The following is a 16,964-nucleotide window of genomic DNA, read 5'->3' on the forward strand; positions in this document are numbered from 1 at the left end:
GGGAGGGCATTACATGTCGGAGAGAGGCCAGGAGGCACTAATTCAAAAGCACACATGGGGGGCTAAAAATCTATTTTGCATCATTTGCAAAGGTCAGATCGTGTGAGTCAAGATAGTGTGTAATAAAACAGACGTTATCCTCAACAATTTAACATTTTCATGCACCATGTAACACGATAACATGGTTAAATGTCCACTGCTGTAACCACTGTCAATGAAAGGGTGAAAAAAAATATTTTGACGGTCAGTGTTCGTTACTATGAATCTTTCATCGTGCTTAAAATGACGACTAAATACCCTGCTGAAACAATTTTTCCTGTTTCCCACCGTGAATGTTGCAATTGTTGTCATTTCAGTTTTCGGTCTCTTGATTGAACAGGGGTTGGTTACAAAACACTTTATACTGTCCTCATATCGATTGCACTGTGAAAGAGTGCCGACTACTGTCCAGTTGAACATGGACAAGAAGTCGTCATTCTTCGGTTTGTTGCTCCATGATTCCCAGCGTGGATACAATCAGCATCTCTCTGCTTCAGCTTCAGGCCCCCAAGGCTTAGAATGGAAGAAATTCACAATAGGATACAATTAACCGAAGGCAAACTGATTTGGGAATTGTGGGTGATGAGACTCACTTGAGACATGCACACGTGTGACAGGATCTCTTCTCTGCTTACACCACCCACCCCACCACCCCTCCTACCCCACGCTAAGTGTTTACTAAACTTCCTGATCAGGCAGTCACATGAATGAACCCAAAATGGGGAAGAGGAAAAGAACAAGGGGAAGTGTGAGAAAATAAATCTTGTCACGTTTTTTTTTCTTGTTCTTGTCTCTGTGACTGTAAAGTGACTTTGAGAGTCTTGAAAGGCGCTGATAAATTAAATGTATTATTATTATTATTACATATCTATTACTAGCTAGCTAGCTTTCTATCTGAGTTACTTCTTGGTTGAGTGAACGCTGGCGTGTGTGGCTGCCGCTGCTTACCCACTGCAAAACTTATCCTGTGACTGTAAAGTGACCTTGAGAGTTTTGAAAGGGACTTATAGATTAAATGTATTATTATTACGTATCTATTAGCTAGCTAGCTAGCTAGCTTTCTATCTGAGTTACTTCTGGGTTGAGCGAACGCTGGCGTGTGTGGCTGCCGCTGCTCACCCACTGCAAAACTTATCATGTGACTGTAAAGTGACCTTGAGAGTTTTGAAAGACGCATATAAATGAAATGTAATATTATTATTATTATTATTATTATTATTATTATTCTCTGGACTTTCACTGACAAATAATCTAAGAAAAACATGATTAAAAGAACAACTCAAAATGCTTGTCGGAATAATTGGAGGATGAAAATAACAGACAAAATCTAATTATTTTTGATTCTAGATGCACCTGTCTAAAACATTTCATATTGGATGCAATATGAGCATATTGGATGCATCTCTTGTCACTGATCTACGATTAAACAACTTTTTTGCAATAATCAAAGTACCTTAATACACCGATGGTTATGCCCAGAAATGAATGACTACACCAAAAATAGTAGATATCCTGGTAATGGGCTTTTTTTCATTAATTTCATCCGCTACATCCTCACAAGGGTCATGGGACGTGCCGGTTGCTATCCCGGTTGTCTTCAGTCAGCAGGAAGGGAACATCCTAACTTGGTTGCCAGCAAGAAACATCTACGATGACGTCAGCCTATAAGCCATCCCTTCACTTGATTGATACATCAGACAACCAATCAGATGACATCTCATTATTAGATACACTGTGCATGCTCGAACAACGCCCCTCAGAGGTACAAGGTTAACAAGCCTCGTTTTTGTCCTCTTAAAAGTAAGCTAGGGTATAAAAATGAGTGAGTGTACGGAATGGCAGTAAGATTTTTTTTTTTAAGATGGCAATTTCAAAGTGTCGGCCAGTTATCGGAGTGAACTCAAAAAATGGCAATATATGTCAAAGTCAGCTTTATTGTCAAATATGCTAATATGCATGACATACAGCATAGATGAAATTACTGTCCTATCGGCCCAGCGTGCAAAAAAAACTTGACATGACTTTGACAAACATAATAAACACGAAAACGCCAATTTGCCGGGAGAGAGGAGCCACTGCGTGCTCATGCGCCGCCATCTTGGGAAAAAAAAACCAAAATAATAAATAATATGACAACACAAAGACATGGAGGGTCATTCTGTTGGAAAAAAATGATGTATATCTCTTTCTGGTTCTGGCTCTACGGAGTTTTATGATGAAACATCAGCGGGGACCAAAATGGTGAACAAAAAAGACTACTTTATTCTTGTAAACAACAGAAGGACATGTCTGGTCGAGGTGGAAAAGCCAAAAGAGAAAGGGCCGCCCCTTTCACCTGGTTTTATCATAGAGCAGTGATGACATCATCTCGACCGGGCCTATCAGAAACGAGGATGGTGTTACATGGTATTAGATTGAAAATAAATGTTACAGTACACCCTACAGATACACTAATTTATATAATAAACTACATACATGTACATCCATATAGACTAAACTAGACATGAAATAACATAGGATGTTTACGGATGCGTATAAAAACGTTCTATCACATTCGTTCTTCAGCCCTTGCTGTACCCTCTTTGTGACATGAAGCAGTTCGAGATGAAAGAGGAGAGGATCAAAGCATCCTTTTCAGCAGTGGACCAGGGACGTCATGGTGAAATGCGCACATCTACATTTTGACTTGGCCATTTCAAAAGTAGCTCCAATGCTGGAAAAGTGTGAGCACCCCTGAGTTAAACAAACAGCAACCGTGATATGGAGGTCGCAGTAAGACCAGAAACACCAAATATGGCAATATTTTGTCTCCGTCACTATTTGCTTTCATCTCCTCTCGGCGCCTCCTGGAGAGCAGTCAGAGGTTGAACCAGAAGCTTTTAAAGCAAATCGCTGGAAAAAAATTCACCCACTGATCACCCCATTCAGCTCTTTTTTTCATTGTCCATCCGTGAAGCCTAATCAATTATTAGAACTTGTATTGTGTCCAAGCATGTCACATGTTTATGTCCCTTAATGTCCCATTGATTTCAATGAAAAACATTCTAAAAATTGGAGAGTATATACATGTTGGTGGGAATTATGAGGGGAAATGACATGAAAGTAAGTCTCTGAGCACAAAATGATGCCATTACTATGCCCACCCACATAAAATGTAAATTGTGAAAGAGAAGTAGTTTTAAAAATATAATGGAGGGGCTGGTCATGACTTGACAGTCGAGATAGAATAGAAGAACCCCTTTTTTTAAATACAGTAAAGTCTCGTTATATCAATATACTCGGGAGTCGGAAAAAATATAGATATAACCGCACTATCGATATATCCGATCCTGCGGCATGTAAATTTTCTCCTTGCGTTCATAGAAATAGTATCGTAATAAGCAGTACTATCGATATAACCGATATCGATATAACGAGACTTTACTGTATATTTTTTATATTACCATAAGGAGGAAACAATCCCTGAATAAAGACCAATTGTCAAATCCAAGGATTCTTGGTACTCACTGCGGTTTGCCACCCAGAGTAAGCGGCGTTGTCGTCCAGACAGTGAGAGCCTTAAAGGACAACCAACGCCACTGGACAAGTTGTGTCCGTAATTTGTAAAATCGCTTCAAATGACTTCTACTGAGCGTATTTTATAAAGATTCCACAGCATATAGCTATATTTTACGTTCTAAGACTCGCACTGAATATTCAGCGCAAGTCTTGTTTTTGAGTTGGTGACGATTCCTGACGTCACGTGCATTTTGGGTACTTTGTTTGGTTTGAAAACATTGTGTTGATACATGTTGATGGCAAAATTAGAAGGAAAACACATAAATAACACGATGGTGAAATTTGATACCAGTTGACACAAATTCCCAGCAGACAAATCAGCCCATTTCCAACGGAGCTCTGGCGCCATCTTGTGCATTTTCTGGGAGCTACATTGGAGTCCAGATGCCTCAAAATGATACAGAAGGACTTCTTTAATCGATTGCAAACATGTATGCTTTCCTCTTCAGAACTATTTGAATCATATTCATAACTGGATGAGTAACAAGAAAGCATCTTCTCTGAATCTGAAGCCATTGTTTTAATTCTCGAGCAAGGCAAGACGTCTTGGCGTGACACCACGAACAACTGGGCGGGACCTTCTGAAACTCAGCATCTTCGAGGTCATTATGAAGTAGTTTTGGGACACTTTAACTCATTTTTATTGGTGTTTTGCATTTGACTAAAAATATCAGCCTGCGTGTTTTGGGTATTTTAGATGACGTTTTTCTGATGTCAGTTAGGAAACAAAAAAATGGTGTCGGTTGTCCTTTACAGCATGAGTGTCAAACTCATTTTGGTTGTGGGCCAATAGGGCGTTGTGTCTTCAATTGGAAGGCAATTAGACATTGCTAAATTATTACTGTTCTTGTACACAGCAAATAGATTACTAGTTTTTAAATCAAGTCAATTACACAATACAAATACATGCTTGTTTATATAGCGTAATAGTTTAACTTCATACTCACTTTTAAGTTTGAATGTGATGCAAACCACAATTTTAATCCAGTCAAAATCAAGAACACCAATATCATAACAAATACAGCTTGGGCTCAATTGGTCAACTTGCTCAGCAACAAAGGTAATAGAACTTTGGTCATGTACAGTAACATTTAAGCAGCGTGGTGGAGCATCTGCGCGTGTTAGCTTGACCACCCTTAATCATTCTGAGTGTGACAGCCTCAAGTGAAACTGTTTATTTTTGTGCGTGCCTGTGAAAAAGCACTAACGCATGCTACTGCTGATGTCAATGCATCCCACATCAAAGGTTTGCGTCTTTTCTGTGGGTTATCCAAAACTGAACTGTCTGCTCAGCAAAATACATCACGAACAACCGCAGCAAGAACAAATAATATTACAAAAATGCAGGTCAAATGCTGTCAATCCAAATTGATGGATGGATAAGGAACATTTGAGAAGAACAGCACCTCAGAGACACACAACAGGATATAATTTCTGATAAGAGGAAAGGTCCAAAAGTGTTGTAACTATACAATAAAACACAGCTACAATTGACAATCTAAAACAAACTCAAATGTGAACAAAATTCAGCATAAATTCATAATTTCAGCAATCTAAAGTGACTGTGGAGTACTTTTGCAATTATGGGACCAAAAAAGGCCCCACCACAGGCTAGTGTTAAGCCGAAGAGGACACAAAACAAAATTACGGTCGAGCAGAAGAAGATCATTGAAAAAAACGAACGAGGTGTGCGTTTGCGTGACTTAGCGTCCTACTAAAAGTAAGTCGACCATTGCTACGTGTTGCTGAGGGTGTTTCTGTGTTGTCTAAGCAACGGTCTCAGGCAATAGAAGAGGTTGAAAAACTTCTGTTGATTTGGGTTAATGAAAAGCAGCTAGCAGGGGACCGTGTGAATGAGGGTATTATCGCCGAGGAAGCACGGCAACTTCACTCGGATATCATCAAGAAGCAACTACATCAATGACCATCACAAAGGTAAATAAAACGACTTTATTAAACAGGACAGTTTATTTCTTTAATTACAATATAATAGCACATTTATTATACATAAAATAGGTATATTTTGTGTAGTTTTAAAGGACAACCGACGTCACTTTTTTGTTTTTTAACTGACATCAGAAAAACGTTTTATAGCATCTAAAATACCCAAAACACGCAGTATGATATTTTTAGTCAAATGCAAAACACCAATAAAAATGACTTAAAGTGTCCAAAATCTGCAAAAAATTGAGCTGCGAATTGGGCATTTTCAGAAAGTCCCACCCCCAGTTCGTGATGTCACTCCAAGACGTCTTGCATTGCTTGTGAATCAAAACAATGGCTTCAGATTCGGAGAATATGCTTTCTTGTTACACATCCAGTTATGAATATGATTCAAATAGTTCTGAAGAGGAAAGCATACATGCTTGCAATCGATTAAAGAATTACATGTGCCATTTTGAGGCAACATTGGGGGAAAATCTCTCACCCAAAAAAAGAGGCACAAAATGGCGACCTCCTGTGGCCACCTCCGCTTCCACAGGCGGATAAATTCCTTATATGGGGCTTGGATGCCCTCTTCTGGCGGCTTTTTGTGCAACACGGTTCTCAGACCAAACATGTACAGCAAAATACCTTGACGTGATGGAAGGACTGCTACAATGTGTCTTTTTTCGGTCAGGGGGCGGTCCTTTCGTGACGTCACGTACGGACTCGCAACCAACTCAAAAACAAGACTTCCTGAATATTCAGAGCGAGTCTTAAAACGTAAAATATAGCTATATGCGGTGGAATCTTATTAAAATACGCTCAGTAGAAGTCATTTGAAGCCATTTTACAAATTATGGACACAACTTGTCCGGAGACGTCGGCTGTCCTTTAAGGCTTATTTAGTAGAAAATTAAGTTACATAGGGACCTTGGAAAGGATTATTCTCATTTTTATTGTTTCTTATTGGAAATAAATGTTTGTCAGATGAAGTATTCGCCTTACACAGACTTTCCGGGAACCGATTAAGTCTGTCCAACCATTTTCACTTATGACCGGTTGGTTGGAACAAAACCCGGTCGTAAATTGGACGTTACCTGTACATGGCAATTAGAATATCTCATTGTAAATCACGACAGACAGATGTTATTGCCACGTCTTACTGGATACAGGGAGACGCTGTGGAATGACACAGTGAAATCTGTTTGCAATGTAGGTTCGCTTACCAAGTGGCAACAAAAGATGGCCGTCAATGGAGCAGGTGAAGAAAATAAACCAATACAGTATTCCTTTCACTGGGAGTTTTTTTTCTCAGGCGCGTTTATGCAACCGAATCATTTGTGTTTGGAAAAGGAGTAACCCAGGGGCCTGGTTCAGTTTTTTAAAAAGAGCGCTATGAACAAATTCTGCGTTTTGTGGACATCACGAGGACTTTCTAAACCAGAATATTGTTAATATTTGGTCTTGAAAGTGTGATTGGCTGCAACTAAACCTCATCACTGATCTGAGGCTTATAATACCTTGAAAAAATTCATTGGTCATTTTTGGAGAGCATGAAACAAATGATTTCCTTCTGTTTCTTGCTCACCCCTTTCTCCCAATTTAGTTTTCTTCACCCCCTCTGGCCATCCACCACATGGATGTCATCCGCCCAGTGTTAGTGATTCTCTGCCCTCTTCCTTCTGACGCAAAGTGAGTCAGCCTCCTGAGCGCCAGAATTCTGGCGTTCGGCCTCCATGTTCTCTGCTCGAAACTCATCCGCCAATTGCTCCTCTGGCTCTATGTCCTCTTCATCATTTTCGTCATCCTCCTCACTCCTCTCGGTGTCTGACTCATCTGAGTTGCCATCTTCCAGGTAACGATAACCTTTGACCTGTGTACACAAGACATCATTTCTGCGGGGTTCTTTGTGGACCGGCTCAGTGTGAGAGAAATTTCACCTGATTCAAAATAAAAAACAAAAAACACTGTACATGCAGGACTGCTTTGGTCACCTTGTGCCTTGGTCGAGGGATGCGGGGCAGTCTATGGCGCACTTTGTTGGCAATGCGGTGCTCCATTAACCAGTAGCAGTAGCAAGCTAGCAGTAAAGTTGCTAGCAGGATGGCAAGTTTAGCCTTAATTATGGGGGGAGACCGAAAGGATTAAAATGGGACAGCATTGAAGGCAATATGTATTTTTTGTTTTGTCAGCTCTTTCTAGAACATCGATGGTAAAAAAAAGTTCCCTCCATTATTTTTTTTTCTCCTTCGATTCATTCCAAGAAGGCTTTTGAGTTGAAAACACAAATCTTTGAAAATGTAAAGGTCCTGTGTTTGACTTTTACTCCTGACACTTATTGTTACTTTCCACCATTGATGTAGTCACTTACCCTCATTGGCAATCCTGACCAGAGGTACACGACAAAAATGGCAATGGCTTGTATCCAGTGATAGATTGCGTAGACAAAGTCCAGACGTTCCTTCTCCTCCGCATATAAAATACCAAGCAAGGCTGAAACGGACACAGGAAAATATTCATGGTAATCCATAGCACATGCAAGTACAACCACATCTCAGGTGCTACTCACTGCTGACTCCGGTCTTATTCAGAGCCGTACCAAGCCCCCATAGTATTGAAATGATCAGAAGTGGAGCCTCATACTCAAGGTGTGGAGGAGTTGGTGAAAACACCATGAGTACCACCAACAGCGCCAAATGGACAGTGGCTCCTGCTGCCAGACAAACCCACCGCGGGAGGCGTAGGAGGCAAAGGGACAGGGAGGAGAAGATGGAGCAGGACAGCCCGTAGACCACAATCAAGAGCCACAATTTTTTGAGGCCCAAAGTACAAACGCCATAGGACTGTATGGAGAGAAATGATTGATTTAGATATGTACAGTCTTCTGCTTTTCCATGTGTATCAGATGTATCTAGTACAGTGGCAACTTCACTTTGGAGTGCCACAATGACAGATGTCTGCCTTTTTAGGGGGCTTTAATTACAACAAAACAATAACTAGAGACTGAGCTTCCAAAATTATGCCGCTCGATAGCCACAAGATGGCGGAATATGTCCTCACAACGTCCAGTCAATTACAAGCGGTTCAGGAGTAAGCACTGAATCTGTTGAGTTTTATGCTTGCATTTTCCATTTTTCCGATTAAAATGTTTATTTTGGGCTGTGGACCTTTGTAATCTGCTGAATGTGTGGAAAGCATCGCAAAAACAAACAAAATCACAAACCCGTGAAGCAATTTCAATTACAGTAGAAGTATGGAATACATTTAATTTCAAAGTCAATTCATTACTGTACTATCTCAATGAATTAAAGGTACATTTGGATAACAGCTAAGTACCAGGCTGAGTCCAGTGATGGCAAAGAGGACTTCCAATCCACTGTAGACAAAGAAAGGGCAAAGAAGCCGTAAGCGGTAGTCCCTCAAATGTTTGAAAGGAAGTTGGAAGATGTTTCCCCAGCCAATACTGCGCAGATCGATCTCTTCTGTTGGGCGGTATGCAGCACCGCACAGGAAAAGGAACTGAATGAGGTAAAACAATTGTACTTTATGTTTAAAACAATGACAAAAGGCACAAAAACTGAGATTTTTAAAGTCAGAGAAAAATACATGAAAATATATTTACCTACATCATTGGAACCCTTGACTTTCCACATAAATGTTGTGCTTATGCAGAAAAACGCAGCTCTACTAATTATGGGATTTATTGTTTAAAGTGTACTGGTAGTCATGGTTAAGTGTGCAGGCACATATCTTTAAGTTTACATATTTTCTGCTGGACCTGGAGATCAGGAAATAAATATCGCTGCATTATCAGTGAGAAATTCAAATTCAATCCATCTTTCAAATGCTAAAAGGCGTGACGATTAACTCAATTGTATGCATCGAAAGATCTAGTTTATTCGATTTCTGTCTCGGAAAGTGCTTATTATTCTTTCATTAGCCTTTCTGGGGACAAACAGTTACTCCATTTTACCATGTTATCAGAGTGCATGAAAAGGTTGAAAGATTGGATTGTTTTTACTCTTTGGTTTTATCCACTGCCATTACAGGCTTTATTCGTGAATTAAAAAGCATAACGTGGAGCGCCATTTGAGAATTTGTTCTGGTTTTGTTTTTCTCCTGCAAGGAGTGCCGATAAAGCGCTGGTCAGATCTCTGGCAATGTTTTCCCTCCCATCAGGGGGCAGCATTAGCCTTTTGTACAGCGGCCACCATTTCAAGCTCATATAACTCCAGACCCATATAACTTAGGAATTCACTTTTTTTCCTGATGAAAGTAGAGAGTCGAAGGTTTCTTACGCTGCATTGAATGTTTATGTAGTCCTAAAACCCAATATTCTGTGGGTCCTGCAATTTGATGGAAAATGACAGAAACCTTGACACTGCAGTGGACACATTTTTGCATATTATCTGGCAGTGTATGAGTTTATTGTAAAGTCTGCTGTAGTGTTTTAAAATGGGCTCATAAATAAAATGTATGACGATGATTATTATTATTACAGGTTATTGTAATGTATTATTATTTCCTTCCGGACTGATTTATCCTCACAATGGTTGCAGGGGGTGCTGGAGTCTATCCCAGCTTTCCTCGAGCACTAAGCGGGGCACACTCTGAATTATGCCAGCCAATCGCAGGGCAGATATAGGCAACCATTCTCTTTCACACTCACATCTAGGGACAATTTTGAGTGTTCAAACTGCCTGCCGTGCATGTTTTTGGAATGTGAGAGGAAACTGGAGGGCCCGAAGAAAACCCACGCAGGCCCGGGGAGAACGTGCAAACTCCACACAGGGCGGCCGGACCGGGTTTTGAACTCACAACCTCTGCAACTATGAAATCAGCGTGCTCACCACTCGACTACCGGGCCGCCTGATTATTACAATTATTATTATAGTAGTAGTTGTAGTCATAGTAATAGCAATAATAATATTTATGACAGAGTGTCTGTTCTAAAAGAATGAAACATAAGAAAGAACAATGCATCCAACTTCTGTTAATTGTGTGGTCTTTGTTCGAGGTCAGAGCACTTACAATGATCATGGAAAGGAAGGCAAAGCCCATGAGCACGCTTTCCACGATGATCAACTTCATGGATTGGGGTAGACTTCCCAGCACTGTAGTGTTCAATCCTGGTATCACACCACTGATTTTGGCCCCTGGGAAACAGATGACAAGTTCACTATCTGGTTAGAAATGTCAATGACAACTACAAGATGAAGCATAGAGATTCATTCATTCATTCATTCATGGGGGGTCTGGAGTCTATCCAAGCTGTTTTCGGAGTTGCCAGCCAATCACAGGGCAAAACGAAACAAACACCCACCCGCCCTCACACTCAATCAGCCTGCCGTGCATGTTTTTTGTAATGTGTTAGGAAAACAGAAAACCACATGTGCCCGGCCTGAACATGTAAACGCCAGACAGGTCGGCCACAGCCTGACACTTACAAGCAAATGAATAGTGTAAGGAATTCTGACAAATAGCAAATTATTAAATAAACACACACAGACAAACACACACACACACACACACTCGTATTTTTGCGATGGCACTCCAAAATGTTTAGTTAAAGGACAACCGACGCCTCCGGATAAGTTGTGTCCATAATTTGTCAAATCACTTCAAATGACTTCTACTAAGCATATTTTACAAAGATTCCACGCCATATAGCTATGTTTTACGTTTTAAGACTCACGCTGAATATTCAGGAAGTCTTGTTTTCGAGTTGAACACAATGCCTGACGTAACGTCACGGAAGGAACGCCCTTGACCAAGAAAGCGACACACAATGCATTTTGGGTACTTTGTCTGAAAACTTTGTGTTGATCCATGTTGATGGTGAAATTAGAAGGAAAACACAAATAACACGATGGTGAATCATTGTGTGTTGCACCAAGACTACTATTTCATACGAGACACAAATTTCCAGCAGACAAATCAGCACATTTCCAACGGAGCTTGGGCACCATCTTGTGCATTTTCTGGGACGCTATATTGGAGTCCAGACGTCTCAAAATGATCCGGAAGGACTTCTTTAATCGATTGCAAACATTTATGCTTTCCTCTTCAGAACTATTTGAATCATATTCATAACTGGATGAGTAACAAGAAAGCATCTTCTCCGAATCTAAAGCCATTGTTTTGATTCTCGAGCAACGCAAAGACGTCTTGGCGTGACGTCACGAACAAGGGAGCGGCACCTTCTGAAACTCGCCATCCCGAGGTCATTTTGAAGTAGTTTTGGGATACTTAAATTCATTTTTATTGGTGTTTTGCATTTGACTAAAAATATCAGCGTGTGTGTTTTTGGTATTTTTAGATGCTATAAAACGTTTTTCTGATGTCAGGTAGGAAACAAAAAATGGTGTCGGTTGTCCTTTAAGAGTTTACTCTGACGGTGCAGTGTACCAGGAGAACCTTACCACAGCTTTTGACGTTGAAGAGAACGTGACTGTTATCAAGAATGTAGCCATTGAGGATGAGCCTCATGGGGAACTCGGCGAAGACGAAGCTCAGCTAGTGAAAGACACAATGAAGACACACTGTTGTAGATGATGGAGTCATAACAAACTTGCATGATTGGTTTCGGCCATCACACGGGCAATCGGCCGACAAATATCTTTTAAAAAAAAAAAAAACACTTAAAAAACATAGTAATTAGTATAATCATAACTTGGTGAAATAGTTTCAACACATGTTTTCTTATTACTCTGGAAACAATGATGTGTTTTTTTTCATCAGATATTAATTGGTGCCACATTTTTTCCTGTTTGGTTCATTTGCCACCTATGGATACATCATCCCACTATGGGCCTACACTGGATTCAATGTTTCGTGTAGCTTTTCGATTAATTGTAAGGTAATCGCTTTGTATTTGATTGTCAAATGGTGTTTTAGTCAGTTCATCGTGCTCGCGGGTATGTGTTCGTCTATATGTCAAGCACAATTGTGGTATTCTGCTTCCTGTACTCGGAAAAGGCTACTAGGTTATAAACTTCTGTTTTAATAGTTCAAAAAGTTTAATTCGTCTGTGTAAGCTCAGTCGTACAGGAGTGGTCCTTCAATAAAAATGTTTCTTCAGCCGTCATCTGTACTTCAGCCGTCATCTGTACAATAAAAATTTGCTGGTAGCTATATCCCTACTGTCCAGAGGTGGCGGTGCCAGACCTCTGCTTTGTTAAGTCCCAGCTCTAAGGTTGGGGGAGGAGAGGACTATTCCCTGAGGATACACTAAGTACTTCTTTTGTCCTGACTGATTATGGTCTATGACTGGCCCTGATTGTCCCATTCTCCCTGGTATCACTTCATCACTGACTAAGCCTATGTGGTAACTGACTAATCCTATGTGGTAACAATCTAAGAATTCTGTTGTAAGCACGATTCAAATTGAACCTCACACCACCACGGCGATTTAGTGAAGGGTTTTGCTGTTTTATAAATATAGATTATTTTACTCCCTTTTCAAACCGTCTATATTCTTTCGTTAAGATTTTAACCTCACCTGTCGTCAAATGAGATGTTGCTAGCTTTTAGGTGAATATGTACTGCAGATTGAGGCTCACTAGCATTATTCCCGCGATGTTGATAGTGTTTTTTTTTTAGAATTTGTTGAGTCTCCCCAATGTATTGCTCTTTACAATCTTCATTTTTACAATGTATCTTTTGGATGCACTAATTTTTGACTTAGTGTTTTTCGGTTTGACATAAGTAGGAATTTTGTGTTGCCAAAGGACCCTTTGTAGTTTTTCAGCTTTTTCAGCTAACTCAATTGACGACAGTGAGGTTAATATCTTAGCCTGAGCTGCCAGCAAATTTTAGTCCACTGACGAAGCTTTTTGGATGAGAAGCGAAACGACCGACACCTTCAAAGTACAGACGACGGCTGAAGAAACCTTTTCATCGAAAAAAAGGTGAATTATTTATTTAGATTGGCTATCCAGTGGTTGCAGAGTCCTAATTAGTGATTGCCTTGGAGCATCATGATCATGCTGTTTTGAAGCAGATTAAAATGGGAAATGTCTTTCACGTTTTATGCATGTCCACGCTGATTGTCACATTTTTGTGCGAGTGGTTGAGGTACTCACATGGAAGATGACATTGAAGATTGAGTGGAAGATGATGATGTATTTGTGGCACACTCCCTTTGGAATTTTCTTCTGCTCCTGTACGTGCTCTTCCTTATAGTTGACGTATTCATAATACTGTTGTGCCATCCTGTGTGTGTTGTGACAAATAACTTTTGGGGGGTCTTCAATGCAAAGGTAATATTTCTCAAACCATATTAAAATGGATTCCACACTAGTGAAATCATATTTTACTTCCATTAATGTTTGAAAACAATGTTATGAAAGAATGAATGCAAATATGTTGACCTCAAAAGGGAAATACAACCAAACTACTAAAAAATGTACTATCATGACTAAAATCAATGAAGCTGAAGCCAGTACCGAATTATCCAGTTCGGTGATTTGGCCCATTTGGCTCGTGTTAATGCACATGCGTAATATCCTTTCTTTTTATTTTAAGTGCTTGTCCTTAATAGGTGTGCGGGTTTTCCAACTTTTGTTCAAAAAACACAGGTAAACAAGTGTGCCTTATGATCCCTGCACGTTCTCACCTTGTGATATAATTACCAAGGGAGGCCCATAGTGGCACGATGGCCACACCGATGGCAACAGCAGACGGAACCAAAGTGTAGTAACGCTCCCAATAATTGGTTGAGACAAAAAAGGCATAGATTCCAGAAGCCAGAAACATCATCCACTTTGTTCCTAGAAACCTTGAATGAAGACATTAGGTTGATATGGTTTATCAGAAGACCATTGTCTGATGGAGGAGCTGTTGTACAACTACCTGATGAGAATGGGGGTGTACAGCAGCCCTGCGATGGGCGTGACGTTGATTCCCCTCAGCATCTTCCGATCAATGTCTTGGAGGCCGAGGTTGCTATACTTTACTTCCCGATAAGTAACATCGTAATGAAGGATAAGCTGCATTTGCAGTAACCCTGGTTAATGCACATCACAAGATATACAATTGACTTTGTGGCTGCGTGTCCCCAAATATTACAGTGCCTTCTTACCCATGTACACACTGTATGTAATCATGGCTCCAAAGCTGGCTGCAAGAACATTCTTAATAACTCCAAAACGCTTCCTCCTGTAGTATTTTCTCTCTTCCTCTTCCTCATTGTATTCTGCCTGCGGACCCAAAAATTCCTCCATCTTTTGAAAACAGGAGTAAAATGAGAACGGATCACAATCGTCAATACAGAAGCATCACCTGCAGGAAAAAAAAAGACTTCAACCCAAAGATTGATGATCACAAGGACTAGATATGTTAGGTTTGATATAACATTGTATAGTAGAAATCTCACTTGGCCCTGCATGGTGCCTTCTTGTCCCGCATCCAGCATGTCATTCGCAGCGCCATTGGGAGTTGCGAAAATCGGATTCGCGTCTTTGAGCACTTCCTCCAGATCCATGGCCGCCATCTAGTGGCTACGAGGAGTTCAACATCATATTCAGGATCTTTGACAGCAATCAGTGAGTGCACTGTAATCGTGTGCTAACACGATTCAATCTTTATTTACCAACAAAATGTTGGATTTCAAATAGTTTGCTAATATTAAGGCAACTACTTCTTGAATTTGACTGATTTATTTGATGAACAAAACATGCACATTGTCTACTTCGATACCCATATTACAGTTGTTTTTTTGGGTTGTTTGTGGTGTGCTCTTGTAACATATCCAAAACTTGGAAAATGGGTCAGTCGTGAGCAACAGTCATGTCATTTTCAAGTGTCAGCAAATGGCAAAGTGGCTGTAAAATGAAAGAAACACAGATGGATTTTGCTGCTTTATTCATATTCCACAAATAATGCAATATGAATCACAATGCCGTATTTAGTGTTGGGCCGTCTAAACTTTCTGAGGAGATTAATTCCTGCCATGGGCTTTCAGTCTGGTTACTGGTTATGGTGGTTCTCGGTTTTATGCATATTACATAAACTATTACCTAACGGGCCTTAAATATTTTATTCTTTACTTCTCTCTATTACTTCCCCATTGTAATGACTTTGTAAATTTATTTTCTGTTTCACTCAAAACATATTATTTCTTTGTTGTAACAATATTGTCAATGAGCCCCCCATTGGCTGCTAAACAAATTACTAATTGTATGTTGAAATGATGAAATCCAACATTTCAGAGCATAAGTGCTACTACTATTAATATATGTTTTAAAATAAACTAAAATCACACCATTTTTAGGCTGGGTTAAACTAGTCTGACAACAGCTTTTATAACTACAATTTTTTTGCATCTCTTAAATCACAGGCGTCAAAGTCAAGGCCCGGGGGCCAAATCCGGCCTGCCACATCATTGTTTTCGGCCCGCGAAAGCAAATCAAACTGGTGAAATTCCATGACGCTTGCTAAAATCCTACCCAAATTTTCCCATTTTTGGATGTGAACCACAATAACAGTCATTATTCTTGACTTCAGAATCGAAAACTAATTATTCATTAATTTGTTGTGCGCTCTATATGTAATATGTGGAAGGTGTTAAACATTCTAATGGCTTCCCCAAATTCAAAACAGCCCCCAAGAGGAAACCATAAGTACAATGTGGCCCGCTCCAAAAAAATGACTTTGACACCCCTGTCTTAAATGATTATTGCCAACTTTATAAGTGTAGCGTATGACATATTGTACTTGAATTAAACATGGTGAAGACACAAGTGCTACCTGGGATTTATGTTTAAAAAATGACGAAAAAATGTTTGTATTTCCACATTCTTACATGTCCTGCCTGTTAGTCGATTGGTTAGTGCATCAGCTTGACATCACTGAAGTCCTGTTCGATTCTGGCTCCGACCTTACTGTGTGATTTCATGCTCACTACCCGACTCCCAGACCATGCCGATGTTAGACATGGGCTGCTTTCTTTGTTTTTAATACGTTTCGTGAAAGTGAAACCGATAGAATGATTGGGGTGTCAAATGACACACTTAGAAAGTTGGCGAGAATCATGAAAGATATGCAAACTAAATAAACTTTGTAGTTAATAACTAAAACATTCAAACAACCTGTTGGGTCGTGCACTCTCACCTCAAGTAGACCGTATTGACGGTGGTCATACACGGCAAACCACTTACCATGTGGGACACACTCGAATCGAGTCGTGAGGAGCGTGGAGAAAGACGTCCTGCGTCCACCCAAGCAAGGGAGCCTCTTCTTTCACGTAGCGAATAGGTTCGTCTTTCGCTTTCGAACGTGTGGGCTACAGGTATACGTATACTGATGAGTTTCGAGAGGAACCGAAAGCCACTTTTTCTTCACTTCCTCCCAATCTGTTCGTGTTTATTTTAAAGGGCCAGGCACAAATATGCTGCCTCACTCAATGGCTGGAATAATCGTTCCAATATCCGCTACGATGT

At 40.2% G+C, this 16,964-nt stretch overlaps 1 protein-coding gene across 3 annotated transcripts; it reads right to left on the reverse strand.

Annotated features, from left to right (window-relative positions):
* Window positions 1-5,527: 5,527 nt before the first annotated feature.
* On the reverse strand, window positions 5,528-16,861 carry unc93b1 (unc-93 homolog B1, TLR signaling regulator). 3 transcript variants are annotated; one of them, XM_089006767.1, is made up of 13 exons: window positions 16,683-16,861; window positions 14,900-15,023; window positions 14,606-14,747; window positions 14,377-14,530; window positions 14,141-14,302; window positions 13,608-13,737; window positions 11,946-12,039; window positions 10,555-10,679; window positions 8,860-9,042; window positions 8,093-8,366; window positions 7,895-8,016; window positions 7,518-7,640; window positions 5,528-7,396 (listed from the first exon to the last, which is right to left on the reverse strand). In XM_089006767.1, exons 2-13 carry the CDS (start codon window positions 15,014-15,016, stop codon window positions 7,181-7,183), a joined length of 1,842 nt encoding a protein of 613 aa, XP_088862893.1. In that variant the 5' UTR covers window positions 15,017-15,023; window positions 16,683-16,861; the 3' UTR covers window positions 5,528-7,180. The 3 variants fall into 3 exon arrangements, with proteins under 3 accessions (XP_088862893.1, XP_088862895.1, XP_088862894.1); XM_089006769.1 differs by lacking the exon at window positions 16,683-16,861 and having other exon boundaries at window positions 14,606-14,823; window positions 14,900-15,024; XM_089006768.1 differs by lacking the exon at window positions 16,683-16,861 and having other exon boundaries at window positions 14,606-14,805.
* Window positions 16,862-16,964: the final 103 nt, after the last annotated feature.

This window comes from Hippocampus bargibanti, linkage group LG10 (assembly GCF_051943395.1).
Source record: "Hippocampus bargibanti isolate YZ-2025 linkage group LG10, ASM5194339v1, whole genome shotgun sequence".
NCBI lineage: Eukaryota > Metazoa > Chordata > Actinopteri > Syngnathiformes > Syngnathidae > Hippocampus > Hippocampus bargibanti.